This window comes from Phalacrocorax aristotelis, chromosome 3 (assembly GCF_949628215.1).
Source record: "Phalacrocorax aristotelis chromosome 3, bGulAri2.1, whole genome shotgun sequence".
NCBI classification, from domain to species: Eukaryota; Metazoa; Chordata; class Aves; order Suliformes; family Phalacrocoracidae; genus Phalacrocorax; species Phalacrocorax aristotelis.
In genome coordinates, this window is record NC_134278.1 from 121290454 (window position 1) to 121310526 (window position 20073).

The 20073-nt window shown below is 41.5% G+C and overlaps 2 protein-coding genes across 15 annotated transcripts in view; one reads left to right on the forward strand and one right to left on the reverse strand.

Moving 5' to 3' along the window:
• SDCCAG8 (SHH signaling and ciliogenesis regulator SDCCAG8) overlaps positions 1 to 2359 on the reverse strand; it is a 115727-nt gene extending 113368 nt beyond the window's left edge. For 3 of the 6 annotated variants that reach the window (XM_075089389.1, XM_075089387.1, XM_075089393.1), the window contains exon 1: positions 1437 to 1711. In XM_075089389.1, coding sequence (XP_074945490.1) covers positions 1437 to 1503 — 67 coding nt within the window. In that variant the 5' untranslated portion in view covers positions 1504 to 1711. Of the gene's footprint in view, positions 1 to 1436; positions 1712 to 2267 lie in introns of those variants that run through there. The other 3 variants (XM_075089391.1, XM_075089388.1, XM_075089392.1) reach the window with 3 other exon arrangements.
• Positions 2242 to 20073, forward strand: part of CEP170 (centrosomal protein 170) — a 107469-nt gene continuing 89637 nt past the window's right edge. For 8 of the 9 annotated variants that reach the window (XM_075089377.1, XM_075089379.1, XM_075089383.1 and 5 more), the window contains exon 1: positions 2242 to 2367. The gene's annotated coding sequence lies outside the window, so the exon portion shown is untranslated. Of the gene's footprint in view, positions 2368 to 4447; positions 4467 to 20073 lie in introns of those variants that run through there. The other variant, XM_075089378.1, reaches the window with a different exon arrangement.

Consider the following 20073-nt stretch of genomic DNA (forward strand, 5'->3'; position numbering starts at 1 on the left):
CCATGTCTATATATGGCGATTCGCAGGCTTTTATTCATTGTTTTTACATATCACAAAAGGAACTCTATGCCTATCAAGGGGTGCTCTGATATTTGTCACTTTAACTGTTCTACCTGCCAAGTGCCAAGCAGCATCTACATGCCCACTTAATCTACAGGAAAAGTAAATACAGATGATTCTTCAAAGTTCTATCTTTTGAAACAAATAAAATGCATCCTCAGCAAAGAACTAATGCTATTTTGAGAAGGAAATATAAAACAGAATAGAATCATAGAATCATTAAGGTTGGAAAAGACCTCTAGGATCATCAAGTCCAACCATCCAACACCACCATGCTTCCTAAGCCATGTCCTGAAATACCACATCTACATGTTTTTTGAATGCCTCCAGGGATAGTGACTCCACTGCCTCTCTGGGCAGCCTGTTCCAGTGCCTGACAACTCTTTCAATAAAGACATTCTTCCTAATATCCCACCTAAACCTCCCCTGGCACGACTTGAGGCCATTTCTTCTTGTCCTATTGTTACCTGGGAGAAGAGACCAACATCCACCTCACTACAACCTCCCTTCAGGTCGCTGTAGAGTCTTGCTAAGAATGAGGCATCAAGTAGCTATTTAAAAATATTTTCACTATCTTATCTTTTTACAACAACATTTCCTATATTGCAACTATACATTTAACTCACTAGTGTCACAACACGTGATGTGTGGGCACCGTGTCTGGAACGCAACTTTTTGCACCAACTGGGGTGACGCACCCACAACTTATCGACTGGCTTTCTTGAGAATTTGGACATTTATTCTGACGACTCAGAGATAGTCTGGAAGCTGGTAAAGCCCAGATGTCATAGCTGAGAGATTTAGGTGCTCTCTGTGCAGCTACATACAATGCTTCTTAGCAGGTGTGAAAACAGTTTATGAGAGGGTAAATAATCACTCTTATAAGAATCAGTTTGCACCCTCTCCTTTACCACCCGTCTAGTTTGATGTTTCAATGACAACTCTTACACACAAAAAAAAAAAACCAAAACCCAGACCCCAAACCACAAAACCCCATGGAAAGAGGCAGCGGCTCTGTCACAGCCAAGTTACGACCACACAGCTACTTGTGACACTATTAACTGCACCAGCGATCAGGGTTTAGGGAGGACCAGAAGCAACTCCGCTCTTGCCGCCAACCGCACGGGCAGCGGGGCGGGCCGCGCTAGCTCAGCCCGGTCACCCCGGGGGCGGCGGGACGGCCCAGCCCCACGGCCTCACAACGCACCCCGCCGGCGCTGAGGGCGGCGGGGAACCACCGGGTACGGCGAAACCTTCCAGCGGAACGGGCGGCAGCGCAGCGGGGCTCCCGCTGGGGCGAGAGCGGCCGGCGGGAGGAGAAGGAAGAAGGGAGAAGGGAGAAGGAAGCACACCGCCCTCGGCCCGCGCTCGCTCACCGCGGAGGCGCCTCTGGTACCGCTCCAGGGACTCCTCCAGGGCGTGCTCCCCGCGGGGCGTCCGCATGAGGACGCCGCCTGCTCCCGGAGACGCGGCCGGCGCTGCCCCGCACCGCCGGTGGGTAACAGCGGTTCAACAAGCTCCGCAACCCGCCGCGGGCTCCCGGAAGAACCACAGCTCCCACAATGCGTGCCGGGACCCGCTCAGGCTCCTCGGCGTCGGCCGTTGCTACCCGCCACCGGCCTTCCCCGCCCCCCACTCCCCTCCCCACAGCGGCGGGGACCCGCCACGCCCACCGGCTGCGGGGCAAGGCGGCCAAAAAAACTACAGGTCCCGGCATGCAGCGCGCCGCGGGAGGCGGAGCCCTGGGAGGCGGAGCTCCGGCCGCCCGCCCACCGCCGGCGCCGGGAGGAGGATGAAGGTAGCCCTCTCCTTCCCCTTTTGTTATGGATTGCGGCTGCCTTCGCGCCTGCGCGCAGCGCAGCTCTTCCGCCTACGTCCTCGAGCCTGCAGCAGCGGGGTATGGCGCAGGCCCGGTGATGGCTGAGAGGGACCGGAGCGGGAAGCAGTACCCGCCCCCCGCCGCCGCGTACTCCGGCGCATGCGCGGTGGGCGCCCGGCAGAGGCAGCGGGGAAAGCTATTGTCCGGAGCCAGCGCAGGCGCAGCTCGGCGCCCCCGCTGCTCGGCCCTGCGCGCCTGCGTACTGCCCTCCCTCGCCACCCGCATTGTGCGAGCTCGGGCGGCGCCTGCGCAGAGCCGTGCCCCGCTCTGCCCGTTAGCCGCTATGTGCGGGGATTAACGTTGGCGCCGTTGTCAGAGGGACGCTGACCTGAGCGCTCCGCGGGGATGCCGGCTCAGTGAGCTACCGGCAGCGGCACCGGCACCTCTAGGGGCGGTCTCTCTCCGGTGCGGCGAGTCTCCTCGAAGGGGTGAGTGAGGATGCTGTCGCGCTGGCCGCGGGTTGGGCGGGAACCGTGACGAGGAGAGCGGTCGGGGTCGCGACGGTTATCCGCTCCGACATCCCCCGGCCCCGGTGCCTATTGTGTTGCGTGGCCCTCGACCGTTGGGCCCCGGCGGAGGGGGCGGCAGCGCGGTCCGGGTACAGCCCGCTCCCCTTTCCGCGTCCCCGTCGGGTCCGGAGGCTGCTCCACGGCCCCGCCTTCCTTCCTCCCCCGTTAGTCTGGTGGCGGGGGCTGTTGCTGCCAGAGGGGCACCGGCACAGGCCAGCCCCCGCCGCCCGCCTCTCCCTGCCCCTTTCCGCCTGGTGCGCCCGGCGGGGCCGCCGGCACACCCACCACGCCGGGGCTCGCAGCCTGCTTTCCCCTCCCGCAGGCGGATTTCCGTGATTCCGTCGGACGTTTCCAGAGATTTATTTTTTGTTTCTTTATTTTATTTTTTTCCGGTGGCCCCTAGTTCACAGGCTGCCCCGGGGCTGGAGGTGCCCTGTTTCTCCAGATTCAAAAATCACCGATGCCGTGCGTTTGAGATGCGGCGTTTCCCCCCCCCTCCCCCCCGCCCCCTTAGAATAATGTCTTCTGAGGGAGACGATGGAGGAAATCAGTTGGTTCTGCCTCTCGCTGCGTATTTTCACCCAACAAATATGCGGGTCTTTCGCATTCAAACAATATTCTCGTGAAGGCGTGATCTTCTCTTGCTTGAGGCTCTTCCTGGGGAAAACATAAAATAACGGTTTTTGTTCCCGGTGGCGAGAGGAAGCGCCGGGCCCACTTTGTCTTTCTGGCGTGGAAACGAACGGGTTACCGAGCTAACAAAAACCCGATGGCAATGTTCGAGCGGAACGCGTGGTGCAGCGGGGGAAGCGGGCGGCGGCGGAGCCCTCCTCCGCCCTCAGCCGCTGCGCGCGCCGCCGGCGGGAGGGAGGTGCGCGGGGGGCGGTGCGGGCGCGCGCCGGTGCATCCCGCCGCCGGCAGAGCCATCCCGCGGCGGCGGTTGCGCGGAGCGCGTGCGGTGGCGGTTGGGCGTCGTAGGTGCGGGTACCGGCTCCGGGGAACCCCGCCGGTGACCGGAGCGGGGCCGGTGGGCGCTGGCGTCCAGTCTGCGGGGTGTTGCAGGAGGCGGTTTTAAGACCAGCTGACAATTAGTCCGTCTACTCTTACGGAAAAAAATGAGGTGTAGGTGCTATGCTGATGAGTTGAGGATACATAAGAATTGCGCTCGTAAGACTGGGAATTGCAGATAGCGTCCACTGATCTGCTCTTTGAAGAAATTGTTTTCTTCCCCGTGAAAGCAAAGCTGTTCATAAAATATAAAATATCTATTTGAAAGAATAAAGCCTGTCATAGCACTGTGATGATCATCCCTTCTCCTTTGGAATGCCATTCAAGACGCTGACAGTGTTCTTGGCCCTGAGTTTGCCTGTGTAAAACGATATGTGGAATGGGATAGTTTTTGTAAACTGAACTAAGACATGATTAAATATGCTGTGATTTCCTCTGATTAATTTCCTCTGGGAATTACTTTATGTCCAGATGCTGAAAAGTCTGTCTTACTGGAACTTAACTCTTGTTAGTGTGGAAACTCCTCAACTTTAAATTTCATTTAATGGGGAAAAAAGTTAAATGCCACAAAGGATTGCCCCTCATTCTTTGGTTGTTATTTTTTTAAACACTTTGTCACTTTCATGTAAATGTTTTGTGTTTGCTCTTTTTTGGATTTTTTGGTTTGGTTTTGTTTTTGTCTGAAGGCGGTCAGAAAGGCTGGCTGCACAGAGACAATAATGTAGCTGAGGGTGCACAGAATTTTGTCAAAATCTCAGTGTAAAAGTTACTTGCAATGGATCAGATAAAAATGGTTTTTTTAATTCTTCTAAAGAGAAACATTCTGATGTAAAAGTTGTAACCCAGCTTACCTTATCACGGTAGTGCTTTTTTTTTTTTGTACAGGTGACTACTTCCCCTGTGTATCCTAACTGACTTGCAAAGAAGAATGGGTTCTTGCTGTCTTGTGCTTCATCAGCAGTAACAGACCTGGCAGGCAGAATTTTTTTAACAATTCTGTTGATAACCAGGTTCGTTTCTGGCTTATATGTTAAGAAAGTGAACTGGAAAAGTCTGTCTTGGCTTGTAGGAGGGAACTAGGGAGCTTCCTTGAGTGACTGGAAAGAAACCTGAGGCATGAGTAGCTGCAGAAATGGATTTTTTGAAGTACCATTTCCAGTTCTTGCAAATACAGGGAAAAAGTGTTTAATATATATCGATACCATAGTATCTCCTTGAGTCTCCTAAAAAGACAATTTCCATGTCAGTGCTGCATTTCTTAGCCTTGCAGGCACAATGGAACTGAGGTAAAACAGGTTGTTCAGCTAGAAAGCCAAGAAAACCTGTGAAATTCCAGTTTCCCTTTAGAAAATTTTGAACTGGGGAGTTGGGCATTGAATCCGTGCAGACAGCAGAACTTACTTGCAGAAATTCTCCTATCTGCTTCTAGCACCTGTGAGGTCGTTGCAGGACACAGTGGCGTGCACTTCCCCCTCTTTGAAGAACATGCTACATAATGTAGTAAAAAATGATGTGTTTGTGACCAGGAGACTGTTTGAAATTTGAGAAAAGAAAGTTTGTTACTGGGGGAAGGAGCTTCAAACTTGATAGCTGGGAGCTAGCGTTAGGCATGTCTCTTTTCTAAGACACACACCTTGACTGTGCTAAGTGAGCCTGGGGGTTGTCTGTTAGCTCTTGCCGAATGTCTGCGTTTCTTCCGTTCTGGTATTGATCATTGTGTATCTACACGTTTTCAATGGTCTGGTCTGCAGAGAGCAGCTTCCTTCAGTGCACAATGCTAATGCCTTCCTGGATCAGAGTCCAGCCAGGGTGTTGAATGGGGCAGATGTCTTGGGGAAAAATAGAATGTGATCATGTGACCTGAACTGTAACATAACACATGCAAATTAGGGTGGGGAGAGGGGACAAACTGCTTGTTTATACAACTTTGTGTAGCTGTTGTACAGTTACACATAAAAATAGCAAAATAAATTGCAAATAATTGGTTCACGCTTTAGTTTAGTTTCTCCCACTCTATCCACAAAAAGCTGGGAGATGACTGTTTTTATTTTAGAGGTGCATTTGTAGTTAGAATGACTTTTTCAACTAAAATTTTGTTTGACTTTCAAAAAAAACCCATGTATTTTAAAATTAATATATGTATTTTTTTATCATGTATTATGTTGTCAAAAGTAGCTTGTCCTAGAAGTTTCAAATAAAATCCACAAAGGTGTTTGAGTAGATTGCTGACATATTTAGATTTCAGAGGGGGAGACCTGTGTTTGAGAAAGCGCTCAGTGCAACATCACTGACATTGAAGCTTATCATGCAGGCTCTTAGATGGTGGAATAAAAGTAAGTCTGGGAGTAGATGAATGTTAAAGAGACTGACTGGCAGTTCTCGTAGCTTGGTGCTTCTGCAGGGAGCATTCACAGTTTCTCACTCTCCTCTGTTCATACAGCATGGCTGTACTGCTCAGTCACAGTGGCACTGCTACTTTTTTAAGCACATGAGAAGTTGATTTACTGGACTACCCCAGCAGAAAACTATTTCTTTTTGTTTTGCTTGAATTTTTTTTTTTTCCTCCTCCTCCCTTGGGTTAGCATATTGAATTATCTTATTGTGTGGTCAGATGAGTGCCAGAGCAAGTACACAGAATGGGGACAGCAGCATCTAGCCTGGAAGAAGGGAAAACTCCCTTTTCCGGTAGCAGAGATACATTTGGTCTGCTTAGCTGTCCTATCTGGCAGTCTTCTGTGCCACTGTAGACTGCTGCGGTCAGAAAGGGGGTGGGCTATGTATAAATCCAAGAAAACAAAATAATTAAGACACTGGGTTTGTTCTTATTGTTAGCCTTTACTTACTGTCCTTGATAAGTAAAATGTCCACAGACTAAACATTCAGAACAGATCATTGGATAAAAAAAAGCTTCTCTGCAAAGTAGATAAAAAAAAGAGGGAGGAGGAATGGCCTTTGCACAAGGAAAAGCAGGATTTTTGTGCCAGGCTAATAGTGGTATCTTTCGCAGAAATCAAGGCTGTTTAACTTTTCAAATATTTTCAGTTTTTCTTGCCTACTTACTAGTTTTGCAGTGTGTAATTTGTATGAATTGTAGAAAAGTGCTATTTGGTATAGAGAAATTGTTTTTATTAATTCAAAATAGAAATATGAAGCATCTTCTCTCTCTTCATCACCTGAATAGAATGCTCAATAAAACATGATAGTTTTCCCATGTGAGCCAGACATTCTTGTCAACTTTGTTTCTCCTCTTAGAAATTGTTGTTGAAAACTAGACTTTTCCTTAGCTGCGTGCTTTTTAGAGCTTAGTGAGCTGATTGAGGTCCAACAACTACAGCCCTGCTGAGTCTAGCTTCTTCAGTTTGTTCTGGTCTCTTTGTTGCAAGGGTTGGTGTTTTTGTTTTAGGGTCCTCTGTTTACTTTTTTCCATTCTTGTGAACTAAAATGTTTTATATTCTCATCTTTTCCACGAAGCTAAGAGGGTATCTTTCTTCGCAAATAGCTGAATTTTCTAAAGTCTATGTGACAGGCTTTCCAAATGAGGTTCTGGTTCTGCTCATTTTGTTTCTTTCCAGGAAGAACTGCAATTACTGAGCTTTTCAGAGCAATAATAACAGAAGCGGTGCCATTCCCTGGCATTTCCAAGATGTTTCTTTGTGCCCAGGGCATTTTGTTAGTCTTCAGCTGTGGTATTGCATGAGGAACTTGTAATCAATCCATTAGCTAACCATTATGGTCTGAAAGTAGCAATACACTGAATGCATTAAATCAGATGTACTTACGATTTTTCCCTCAAAATGACATGCTTGAATAATTTTGTTGATGATCTTTCTATTGAATTGCAAATATTTGGCCATCTAAATATGCATTCTGTTGTGTGTTCAAAACCAAAGCCTTTTCAATTATTTCTTGTTTGTCGTCTTGTGGATTACATTTCAAGATCAGGAAGAGAAATGCAGGAAGTTGGAATGTCGTGATGTGTTTTCTATTTTCTCATGAACATACGTTTTTCTTGCTGTCATTAATCTCACCTTCTTGCCCCTGCCGCCCATGACTTAACTGGTAATTTAGTCCTGTGGAACTCTATCATTGCAGGAACCTTGATGTCACGAATTAGTCTACTTAATTTTATAATTTAATGTACTTAATAGGAGACAGGTAATGGGTAATATTGTAGTTTTACTTCATTTTTTTTTTCCTTTGAAATTTTCCTAAGAATGTAAGAATGGCCACATAGATGAACCTTTGGTCTGACTCAAACTTGGTATCTCTTCTCCAAGTATAGCTGTAACCTGGTGCCAAGGGAGAGGTAGGAAGGGTGCAAACATATATGGTATTTTCTGCTAAGGCATTGCTCATCTCCACCAATTTTCTGCTTGGAACTTCTGAGTCAGGTGTAGTTTCTGTTACGGATTATTCCTTCCACTTAGTCTGCATTTCTTCAGCTACGTCTTGAAAAGGCAATTTAATGAAAATGGCCTTTTATATTTTTCAGACCTTCATGTCTTATACATTTTGTTATTACAAAAAAGCTACCCTAGTTTTGTGAGGTTAATGAAGATTACACTTCTGCTCATCCATCTCCCTGTTCTTTAAATTACCATGTTTTATTTTTATTTTTGTTGTACTTGGTTTCCAAAGGGGAAGGTCATGTGGTATGAGGGTCAAACTCTTCCTGTAAGAACTGCATTTTGAGGTGATTCACAAGTGAAAAACGGCTTGAATCTTAGCTTTAAGTTGACTGTGGAACTGGCTGATGCAAATCTTTTATGAGTTGTAAGCAGAAATTATTCAGGAAGCCATTGAGGAACCTCTGAGAACCCAGAGGTTCTTGTTGTTTAGCTTTTGGATTAACAGAGAGTTTTGAAGAGTGATTGCAACTGGCTGATACAAGACTTAGGGAACCAATACAATATTTTCATTTTACAGATGGTATTGCCCTCTGTGGTCATTTTGTGTTTGTTGCACTATTACAGTTCTCACTGATGAACATAATAAAATGTCTTGTTCAAAAACTATTTTTCTTCTAAATGCTGTTCAGTCATCATGCTCTAATAGTCGTTTAAACACCACGCTAATTCTTTTATTGGGCCATAATGAAGATAATTAGGTAGTGCCTTTAGTTTGGTGAAGTCTACACTAACTTGAATCTTTAACAACCTTAGTGAAAGTAGTTAGTTTTAAGTCTGTCACAGTTCATGCCTGATTGTTAAAATAAATGTTTTTAGTTTTAACTGTTACCATTTGGATGACAGATTCTGTAGCATAATTTTAATTAATCAAATCTTAATTCATCAGCTTCTAAATACACCTTGTGATTTCTTTTTAGACCAGTTACAGTCCTAATGTATTGCAAGGAATCCTATATGTAACTTTTTCTTGCTGAGTGCTCTTCTGAGAGGTACAATTGCATGACAGATATCAGTCCTACAGGTAGATCTTATGTAGCATATCAAAAGAGGCACAAATTCTGCAATGCCTTTTGAAGATTGGAAATGTATGGCTGGTCTTCATCTGTTGAAAACAGATCCATAATTTAGAGAATTGTGTCCACAATGCAGCTCTATGGGGAGCTGCAGAGAGGCTTCTGATGAACATGCAAAATATTTTTTTTTCTTTTTACTTCTTCCTCTTCTGTAGATGGTACCATGTGGCTTTGTTCTTTTCAGTTTTCTTCCTAGTTGGAGAACAGTAAGAAAGGTAATATTGCTGGCACAGAACTAGACTTAATGAAACAGAGTAGCTGGAGAGAGTCAGTGGGTGTATTGCAAAAAAGAATAAATTAACACAACAATAATAAAAAAAAAAAAACAAAAGGAAACCAAACCAAGGATGAGCAATGGAAGAATAAAGTTCAGCCTGGCATTTTTTTCTGTGAGTAAAGTTTGGGCATGACTTGAGTCAATTGCTTTAAGGTTCAGAGATGTCACACACATTTTTTTTAGGTTTGGTAAAAATATTTGAAACAAGGTAGCCATCGCAGAAAAAATATGGTTGTTTCCATTAACTATAGTTTCCCACATGGAATTGATTTTGTGCTGAATCTCCATACGCTGTTTGTTTCATTGGCTCTTTTTCTCATTCAAAATTTTATTTTTTCACTTCCTTGAGCATGGGTAACTTGTCTGCCCCAGGTCTTGGCAAAGTCAGTGAATCTTCAGGTACTGAAGATGACTTCTATGTATGACAGGAACTGTTATTAGACAGTGCAAGGCCCAATATACTGCTATTGCATTGTATTTTTTATCTTGCTATAGGAACTTCGTTGCTTGGCACTACCCAATAGTGTCTTTTTTCCCTAGAATAAATATTTTTTTCTTCAGTTTTTGCAACTTCTAATTCACATATAATTGTTTTGCATCCTTCATGTGTATTTTTTTTTCTAGCTTTCCTTAAATAAATGCAGCCCTTTTTTCCACTTTTGTGGCCTGATTGGATTTTCTTTAGCCATACTGTATTGACAACTCCAACTGTCAAAGTTAAATGTGTTCAGGTGTTGCATTGCTGAAACTGCAAATGGCAAGTCAGCTTCCCCCTTTAGGGCAGACTGATACTCCAGAATCTGGTTTGCATTGCTCTCTTGCAGGTTTATCATTACAAGTGTATCATTTCAAAATGCTGCCTGGTTATGTGCTTTGAGGAGGTTGGTGTTTGTAACAGAAGAACTAAATTATCCAACAACTTCAGTTCCTGATGTCTGAATCACATTTCAGTACCCGCACATAGTAGAAAAGTTTTAATTTGTTATGCCTTAAGCTCTACTTTGTCAAGCAGGAAGTTTTTTCCTGCTAGAGCTTCTGATGTTGCTTTCATGGTTTCTAATTCTATTTGCCTGGTTTATGTAACCTACACAATAACCATTTTCAGTTCATCCAGTTAATATTACTGGGTATTTACTTAAATGTCTGAGAAGGTGTATCATTTTTATTTTTATATTGTCTGGGCAGCCTATAGCATATAGTGAAGTCCTTTGTAAGGTGGTAGTGAAAAATAAAAAAATGAAATATCAATATCAAGACATGACAGTGAGCTAGGACATCCTGAGTCAGTCCTTGCCCAGATGACACAAACTGAAACCTTTGATTTAGTAAAAAAACAAAACCAAAAACCCACAAAAAAACAAACCCAGCAAACATACTGTTATTTTTAGTGCAAGTCATAAAATGACTTCAAACAGCACTTTGGGAGAAGACTAGATTTAATAGATTAAGATCCTTGAGTTCCTGTATTTTGTGGGTCTTTCCCTTGGTGCAGTTTCATTCCAAAATCAAGAAAAGCATTATGCCTTACTATTTTTATCTGTTGTGCTTTTTGGTAGACAATACCATGGCCTTCAAAAACAAAAATTATTCAAAGATGTCCGTGTATTGTTTTACTTGCATAGCTAGTTCCACAGGCATTCTTCCTTTCTTTCTTTTCAAGATATTTATTCACATTTGGAGTCACTGATCTAAGGCAGATTTAGAAGAAAGGCTGCAATAGTGTATCATGAGGTAAAAGACTTCAGTGTTGGATTGCTGTGTTCTACCTGGGAACCCCTTGTCTGTGGGAGCGGAGAAGAGCACATGAGTTAGTCTGTCACTAGTTGAACATGCTGAAATAGCTCAGCTCAGCTGCCCAGCCATGCGAGTCCTGCAGCCACTGCAAAAGGAGTCGTTGGGACTTGGTGGCTGGGACACGGCAGGAGGGTTGGGATCCTGATGGCAGTGGGACTGGCTTTGGCTGATGTGGAACTGCAGCTGCTTCAGTTCCGCATTTATCTGGTAAGGGTTGAAACTGTGTATTTGCCTGTCCGTTGAGTCTTCAATGCTAAGGATTGAAAATAAGTCAAGACAGTGAAGTCCTGGACATGCAAGCAATTTGTGACAGGGTAATCTATGTATTAGCTTTGTACGTATTAACTGTCCATAGCTAATCCTACTGTGTGGCACATGCAAGGAGCATGAGGCAGTTCACACAAAGTAGGTTACTTGATATTTGCTGCAGTGGATGGGTGGATGAAGGAACTGCAAATAAGGAAGAGGTGCCACACTATAAATTCATGTGCCATACTGCTGGCCAGTAAACTCCTCCTGTATTTAGATCTTTAAATTTAATGAAGCTGCTAACTTCTTCATTTCAGTAAGTAAAACTTTGTGCACAGGCTGCTCCAATCCCATTAAATTTTGAGTAAAATGTATACACTGGAATTTTATCACCTTTTCAGATATTAAAAGTTGTGGAAGAATTTGAAAATAACATGTTTTCTTTCACTTTGAACCAAACTTGCAAAAACGTGTGAAAAGCACTTCAAACTCGAGGAGGAAGTGGGAATGAAAGTCTTTGGTAAGAAAAACATTATGAACGGACCTCCAATTAAAGTTGAAATACAAATGAAGGATAATTGTTTAGTCATGATAATTCAGTATTCTTTTAAATTTCAACTGCCTTTCTGCCTGCAGAAGATTGTGATTGGTAGTTAGTGGTATATTCTAGAGCAGCTGTTCCTACTGTAGAGCTTGACTTCTATGGATGTATTGGCTAACATGGCTGGACCTTTGTTATTGAAACATCTTCTGTTCAGTCCATTATGGCTCTGATGTGTTTATAGTTGCAATACCGTGAGGATGCACTCATTCTGTTAAAACTGCTGATGTGCCTGAATGGGATGGCCGTCAACCTGTTCATCTTGTGGACCAAGTACAGGGAGCATGTTTCTATTTTCTCTCTCCCTCCTTCTAACTTGTAATAGTACCTGGCGCGTACATCCAAGGCTAAAGGGGAAAAAGCACTTCTAAATTTCTGGCAACACTGGGAACACACTGTGCTTTTGATTCAAAGTGAATCAATCCTATTGAGATAAAATGGAGAGTAAAACATATGCAGGAGTCAAGTAATGTTTGGTTTCTCAGGGGTGTGTCCTGTATCCTAAACTGTGCTGACCCTCAACATGCACGTGTGCTCTTTCTTGCCCCCTTGGTTGGGAACCGGCAATATTCTGTGTGGAAATAACCTGAATAGCAAATATCCTGCAAAGGCAGAGCACACAGGAGCCATGTGAATGCAGGAAGGCTAGCAGGCTGTAAGGAGCTGGGAAGTGACAAACTTGTAGTGCAGTGTTTCTGCCAGTGGGGTGATGGACTTGTTCTTTTGAACTTCTCTGCCCTTTATTCTTCCGAAACTTTTAGGAGCTTTGTATCTCTGAAATCTTCAGCTCTCTAAAGCTTGCTGTTAGGAAGAGCCATCAGCAGAAAAGAGTGACTACTTAAGCCCCACTTCCTCAGGTAACTAAAAACGGTTTGAGTAAGAGTTTTGATTACTAACTCTGTGGCAGAAGGAGAATACAGTTTAAAAAAACTTAAATCATTTGTTTAAAAAATACACACTGTTGCTTGAATTAAGAAGTGAAATGAAGGCCACAACTGGGCTTTTTAAGTTAAGCAAGAGATAATATTAGTCTTGTATGTGACAGATATACTAAATAAATAATTACCATATTTTCAATAGGAAATATACAAGAAATAAAGTCCAGGAAGAGCTAAGCTGAAATAAACATAGAAATGCAGCACAAATTACTCTAAGGTGTTAGGTATTATTTATTAAACTATCAGAAGTGTTGCTCAGTGGGAAGCAATAGTGATAATAACTTTTATACCATGGAAACATAGAGTAATTTAAAGAACAGAGGACGGTAATTGTTCCAGCCTTTAAAAAGGGAGCTGATGATGATCTGTCTTAATCAACTTCTTATGCTTTTGTCCATATTTAGTTCCATGTTAAAATGATTTAAAATGTTTTTGGTAAACCAGAATACTAGTCTGCTATTGCAGTAGCATGCTCAGTGTTGTTTAATATACCTTTTACTTTTTATGCAGCTAAGCATAACTAAGTTCCCAGTCAAACCTTTTTGTTGGAGACACAAAGTGAGTAACTTCTGTCGTTAGCTGTGGGTAGTTCCTAAAAAAACAAAAGCCAAAGCCCCATACTTGTTCACTAAAGTACCAATGAAAGGGATGACTTGATCCCTTTTTGTGGATGGTTTATTTGGTTTGGTTCATGGGACAGTGTGTGTGGAGTTCAGAGCTCTTCCCATTTAGCATTCCCTTTCACAACTCTTCCTTTTCATTTATTTATTTTTTTAAGGCAACAACATTATTGAAATTACAAAGGAAAATCTATAGGTTTTCTCCCATAGAACTGCTTGAATTCCAGATTTCTGTCTATTGAAAGAAACACTTGCATTCATTTAATAGCCTTTAAAATTTTTTTAGTATGATACTAATAAAAGCATTTTCCAGTGGTCTTCAAGTGTCCTGAGGTCAACCAGACTTTCATTGTAGTATTCTGCAAAACATATGCTAATGTTGTATCAAATCAAGTTTAAATCACCAGTCATTCTTAAATCAGTGTATAAAGGTCCACCTGAAAATATTCTGCTTACATAGCAATGAAGGCTTCTGATTGTGATTTAGTTGACATTTCGTAATATACCTGCTGGAACAAGTCCTTGCATAAAATCATCAATCTGCAAGCTCACTGTATGTGGTAATTCTAAAAGCTTATAGTGACAATTTGACATGTAAGTGTTTGATCACATTCAGTAAGAAGTAGTGTAAGAAATAGAATTAAGACTTACTGTGCTAGTAGCTGTATTCCTGTCGGCTGCATGCAAGAAAGGAGTGAGTGGGCATGACAAGCAAATGTGGAATAGCTTCTCTCAGGGAAGGCATTTGCTAGGTTCTAATTACAGACCGGCTTGAAATCTTTGTAATAAGTAATATTAATCATTAAAACCATGGGTATTCTTGTTGTTTCTGCACATGTTTTACCCTGCTTTGTGTCTTGCTAAATCCTTAATACTGTCTTTTTGTCTTTCTGGCTGCTGTTTTCATGTGGTCATACATTGAGAAAGTGTGTATTTGTTACCTTTTGGGTTCATTTCATGGGAAGGAGAGAGATGGGAAGGACACAGACATTCAAGAAATGCTATACTCCAAACTGTAAGGCTAGATGTCTGTTGAATGAATTGGGCTGTGAGTAAAGAACTGAACAAATATTTAAAATATAATGCATTTTAAGCCTTGTTCTACTTGTTCATTTTTATATGAATCTCTAGAAAGAGGACTTCCTATTAGGAGAAGATCTTAAAATCAAGTCCCATGTTTTTGTCTGATTGGGAAATGCTGAATGTGAAGAAAATTGCTTTCTTTACATCAGAGCTACCATGCTAATTTTTAAAGAAGTTTGGTTTTAAGCTTGTCATGATGTTAAATATTTTGTAGAATACCCATGTAGCACCACAGAATTATGACAGGGGTTCAATGAGCTTTTATTATGCTCGTGCATGGACACACACTCTCCCTGCCTTCAGACAGTGAAGATTGCCTAGAGCAAACATCACTTGTAATTTTTAAAGCAAAATTTTGAGCCTCTGGTTGTTTTGTAAAATAAGTACATCCAACTTTTTTTTTTTTTCTATGTAGGGCCTGTGTTACTGATCTTGGAACAAACAAGTTAGTGTATTTCCAAGAAAAATACATCTGTGGACTTGGCTGTTGAGAAAAATTGTAAAAAGCTCCAAAGCATTCCATAAGGGAGAGGGGAGTATGTATCAAATATTTTGTATGGAGCCTACCTTGGAATGATAAATATGTTTTTCATGTTCCAGTGGAGATGTAGCAAAGAATAATCATAGAATATCTTTTTCAAGTTATATATCTGTAATACTATGGATGGATGTAGCAATCAGTAATGTTGATTTCAATAATGGTCCCTTATTGGTTCAGCTTTCATGTTCTGTGTCAAGAAGCAAATGGAATTGAAAACGGAAAGATGTTAAAATTACTTAAATACATGTTTTTCTCTGGAGAGTATACTTACCTTCATACCCACAAAGTAAATAATTCCCTGTATTAAAGAAGAAAAAATTTGCATTGCCTTGAATGTAATTTAATCTTACTTAGTATTTTGGGACATGGAATAAACCCCATATATTTCACAATTTTGGGGAAAGTGAAATCACCACCCTTGGGAGGTTAAGAGGTCCAGTTTTACTTGCAAAGTAGTGTTTGTCTTTTCAATAGTGCTCAGGACTGTGGTCAGGACTTGGCCAATACAAATAAAACCTCCTTTTCATGCACAGCCTGCAAAATAACTTGGAATAGGCCATGATGGAGGCAGTGAGAATGGGAAGTAGAGGAGGAGGAGGAGTACTTGACTGCATCTTTAAGCTTACATTCTGCTGAATGCAATGCCTGATTTTTATTTATTTCCTTATCTTACTCTTTTCTTGTCTTGGCAATAGCGTAGTCTGATAATACAGTCTGATATGGGAGGGAGGGCAGTATTTCTGTAGCTTTCATTAAAGGAAGCTTTTTCCCAAAGACAATTTGGTTATGGTTTCTTTGGCCTGCTTGCCACAATAATTTCTAAAGGCTGCTTACCAGATGTACTATCTTTATTAGCGTACTGGGTATGCTAATCTCTGTATAGAAGACCTTGTTTGATCATGGTGAAGTAGGAAATCTTCAAAATATTTTTCTTTATGCAGTTCCTTAATCTGAATGAGTGTGATGGACAAAATATCAACACTTCATTGTTTGATAGTAAGTCAAGGTACTCTTACAAGCAGTCATTGCCCTTTAACTGTTTATTGAAAGTAGCTTTTGAAGAGTGTTGCCTTTCAGTGTAAGAAGTCTGCAAAGAATAATAGTCATGACAAATTATTTTTTGCTTAGGAATGTAAAGATTAGGAATGCAAAATAAGCTGTTCCTGTTCTTTAATAAATGCAAAATATCCTTATTGTCTGTTATCAAAAGATAAAATAGGGTCACTTTTTTGAAGTCTTAATGGGTTTATCTGATTGGCTAATAACTGAGTATGCTTTTAACAGTGTGAAATCTAATGTTTAGACTGAGAATACCTTAAAACAAAGAAAAACGATTTAACCCTCTGGTACCCCTGATTATTATAACAACAATATATGCATAAAACTGCTTATGACTCTAAGACTGCTTCCATGTACAGGACCAGTCTAGTGCGAAGTTTTCTAGTAAGTCTTCTAAGAATTTTTGTTTACCAATATTCTCTGTAAATATAACCCACTATTTTATTTTTTGTCAAGTTGCTGAAGCCTTAGTTTCAATCTGCTGTTCTTAATACAGTTTGATCTCCTAGGTTCTACGAGGAATTGTGGGGTGTGGTGGTTTTTCTTGTGTGGTTTCCCCCCCTGGTAGTGTCTTAATCCGTGTTTGTCTTTTGGTTTTTTTTTGGGGGGTGGGGGTGGGGGTGGTTGTGTTGTTTTTTGTTTTATTTAAAGGGACTTTTGTGGTAGGGGAACGCCTGACTATCATCATAGTTTCTGTAGTTTTAATTTTCCTTTCTTAGGTGCTTTAAATGGAAGTTTATTTAGTTTCAGTTGAGTTTGCTTAAACTTGGTATAAAGTCTCAGTGTTGGACTTCATATTTGTTGTAGACAACCTGATTGTTTATTCATGCAAATAATACCTTTTTTGCATACTGTTACACTCAAATGATTGATAGCCATCAGGTAAGCCTTATTTTTGTACATTTGTTTGCAGTATTTATATGTTGATATTGATAAAATAGCAAAGGAAAAGATCTCAGGCTTTTTTTTAGTTATTATTGCATCAATAATGGAGTAGGATATGGTCTTTTAAGTAATTGTCCTTCAAAATCAAAACCCCAAGCAACTTTCAGTGCAGCTGCACTGTTGGCAGAGAAAGGGGGTTATTTCAGTTGCTGTCCTGACAGATATTTCTGTGTGTCACAGCAATAAAATAGATGTAGGTCTAATTCTGACCTGGACCGGAGGGAGAGGGTGTTTGTGCACCCCCACAGCTGTAGCCACATTACAGGACAGATTGGCTGCCAGAGGGCAACAGCCTTCTGAGCGGCTTTCTTGTCCTTACTCTGTCAGATGCATGGGGCAACCTGTAGGGCAAGAAGAGTAACAGGGTTCCTTCTGTAGAGATCTCAAACTCTTTGAATGCAGGAGGAAAATCTCTCTCTGTCCTTAAAAGCCTTCTAGCTGTGAGTGCTGTTATGCCTTTCTGTAATTAAAATATAAGGAAGACATGCTGCTTCCCACAAATGCTACCGAGGAGTCGGCTGTGATAATCTGACCCTAGGCCCAGACTGACAGGGTGCCAGGCTGTACCCTCCAGTTTTGTCACTGTAAAGCAAAAGGTGTGGTTGTTGTCTCTTCCCTCCCCACCCTCTTTTTTTTCGTAGATTGGAAGGGACCTTTAGAGGTCATCTAGTCCAACCCCCCTGCAGTGAGAAGGGACACCTTCAACTAGATCAGGTTGCTCAGAGCCCCGTCCAACCTGACCTTGAGTCTTTCTAGAGATGGGGCACCTGCCACCTCTCCGGCCAACATGTGTTTCACCACCCTCATAGTAAAAAACTTTTTTCTTTATATCCAGTCTAAATCTACCTTCCTTTAGTTTAAAACAATTAAACCAAACCATTTTAAACAAAAAAAAGACCAACAGTTTTTTGTTTGGTTTTCCTTCTTCCTTTCTCTCCTAGCCAGACACCCCCTGAGAAATATATTGCTATTGCTTTATTGATTTGGTAGAACTCTTTAACTCTTGTTGGTTTAGTTAGTCTTTCATATAGATGTGTATATATATACACACACATACATATAGGTAATATAGGTAATGTGCATATCTACCTGTTGAATGTGTGCTAAATAAAAGAAGAAAACAGGGATATGACTCAGCTTGATGTCCTGATGCTCTATAAAAGCATTTTCTTGCTCTGGTTTTGGTTTCTGTTCTACGTTTTATCACATTTAATTTTATTTATTTTTAAGCTTAAAGTAACTTTTAAAAAATCTTTAAAAATATTGTGTCTAGCAGATGTTGCAAGTGAACAATTTTTTCTGCCTGTAAACAAAAGGCTCAGGTGATTTTGTAGGCTTAAGATTCAAGGAGGTTTTCATACTCTTATTTTGCCTTCTTTCCTCCTCCATCTCTGTGTACAATAAAAAAGGTGACTAAAAAAGGGGAGGGGCAAAAGGAGAGCAGTTTTGCAGAGTAGTGGTTAAAAGGGTTTCTTTGCTCTCAGTGGTTCCCTTGTTCTGTAGAATTTAGTGAAGACTACATCTTTCAATGGACAGTGAAAATTACGTATTTTAGACATAGTATAAGGTTTCAATATGAATTTCTACTCTGTTTTTCAAGAAACTGTGGCCGAATTTGGATATTTGAGCTAAGGTGGAACAAGCCAAGTACTTCAGAAGCAGAATGAATACCAAGGCTATGATTCTGTTGCCTTGTCAGCTAAACCTTAGTAAGTTTAAGAGATACGCCAACAGACCAAGGAGGACTGCAATTTTTATGAGATGTTTTGGTTTAGTGATAGGGAGAGTCATCCTGAATGTACCCATGCTCCGCATTTGAACAAGGAATTTAAATTGAATAGATGCTTCACTTTTCCCTTGTGTTTCCTGTTTTCTTCCATTTCACCTATTGGCAGGCTTGCCATCCAGTTCTACTCTATGTCAGTGTAACTCTCAAGTAATTGCACAGAATTTTCATGAACTTTATAAAACTAATATCAATATTTCTTTATGTTGGTGTGCATGGGAATAGTTTCTTGTTCAAGGCTTTATATAGCCTTTGAATGTTTCTAGAGGGTTGTGTTCAGGTGAATTTTCCAGTCAGGGGAATATTAGATAATAGCACTTTAAGCTTGTTGGACGACTGCTGAAAATCTAGATTTTTTGTTCAGTTTTCCTAGGCATGCAACTTCCTCTTCTCTGGGGAATGTTGATAAAAAGTTTCAATGTTTTTAAGCATAATTTACATAATTTATGCTTCGATTGAAATTTTTTTTAAATTAAATTTTCTAATAGCCTTTTTTAAGGGTATATTTTTATTAACCTTTATGGATATTGTTACAACACTAACCAAAGCCTCAAAGTGAAAAGTGTTGTCACTTGACAACTTGATCCAACTTGGCCTGACCAAAGTAGTGTCTTTTCACTGTGCTAAACTTCTACAGCTGTATCCCAGGTTGCTTGGCAAGCAGTGGCCAACACTGAAGTTTTCTTGCTTCCTCTTGTGAAATACACTGTGAATTCTGAAGGTCCATAAATTCTTCAAGAAATAAATTTATTTATGGTTACCCATCTAAATTAAAGCAGTTTAGGCTATGTATATGCTTGAGGGTTTTGAGCAGCAATGTCGCATGCTACAGTGGCATGAAGAATGGCTTATGTAGATTGAATTTGTTCCCAATGAGAGGTTCTTCAACCATGCATCTGTTATGTTTTGGGGTTTTTTTTTGTTTGGGTTTTTTCCCCGCCCCAAGATATGCGCTTTAGTCCATGAAGTGAATTTGTTAATAGCCCTAGGAATTGGTCAGAATAGCTTCAGCCAGGAAACTGTTGTCTGCGGAGCCCTCTGTTTCCCTTTCTGGGATCACAGCAATATGAGTAGCAAAAGAAGCAGGGGATTATAAAAGCACCAAGGGTAGCTTCATGACTAAAACATTTAGAAGCTACCCTAGACTATGAATTATTTTCTTGTATTTATAGTCCCTGTGATGGCAGATGAGCCATCTACCTGTACCTTTGGAAAGGTGGTCTTAATTTTCTAGCCACCCTA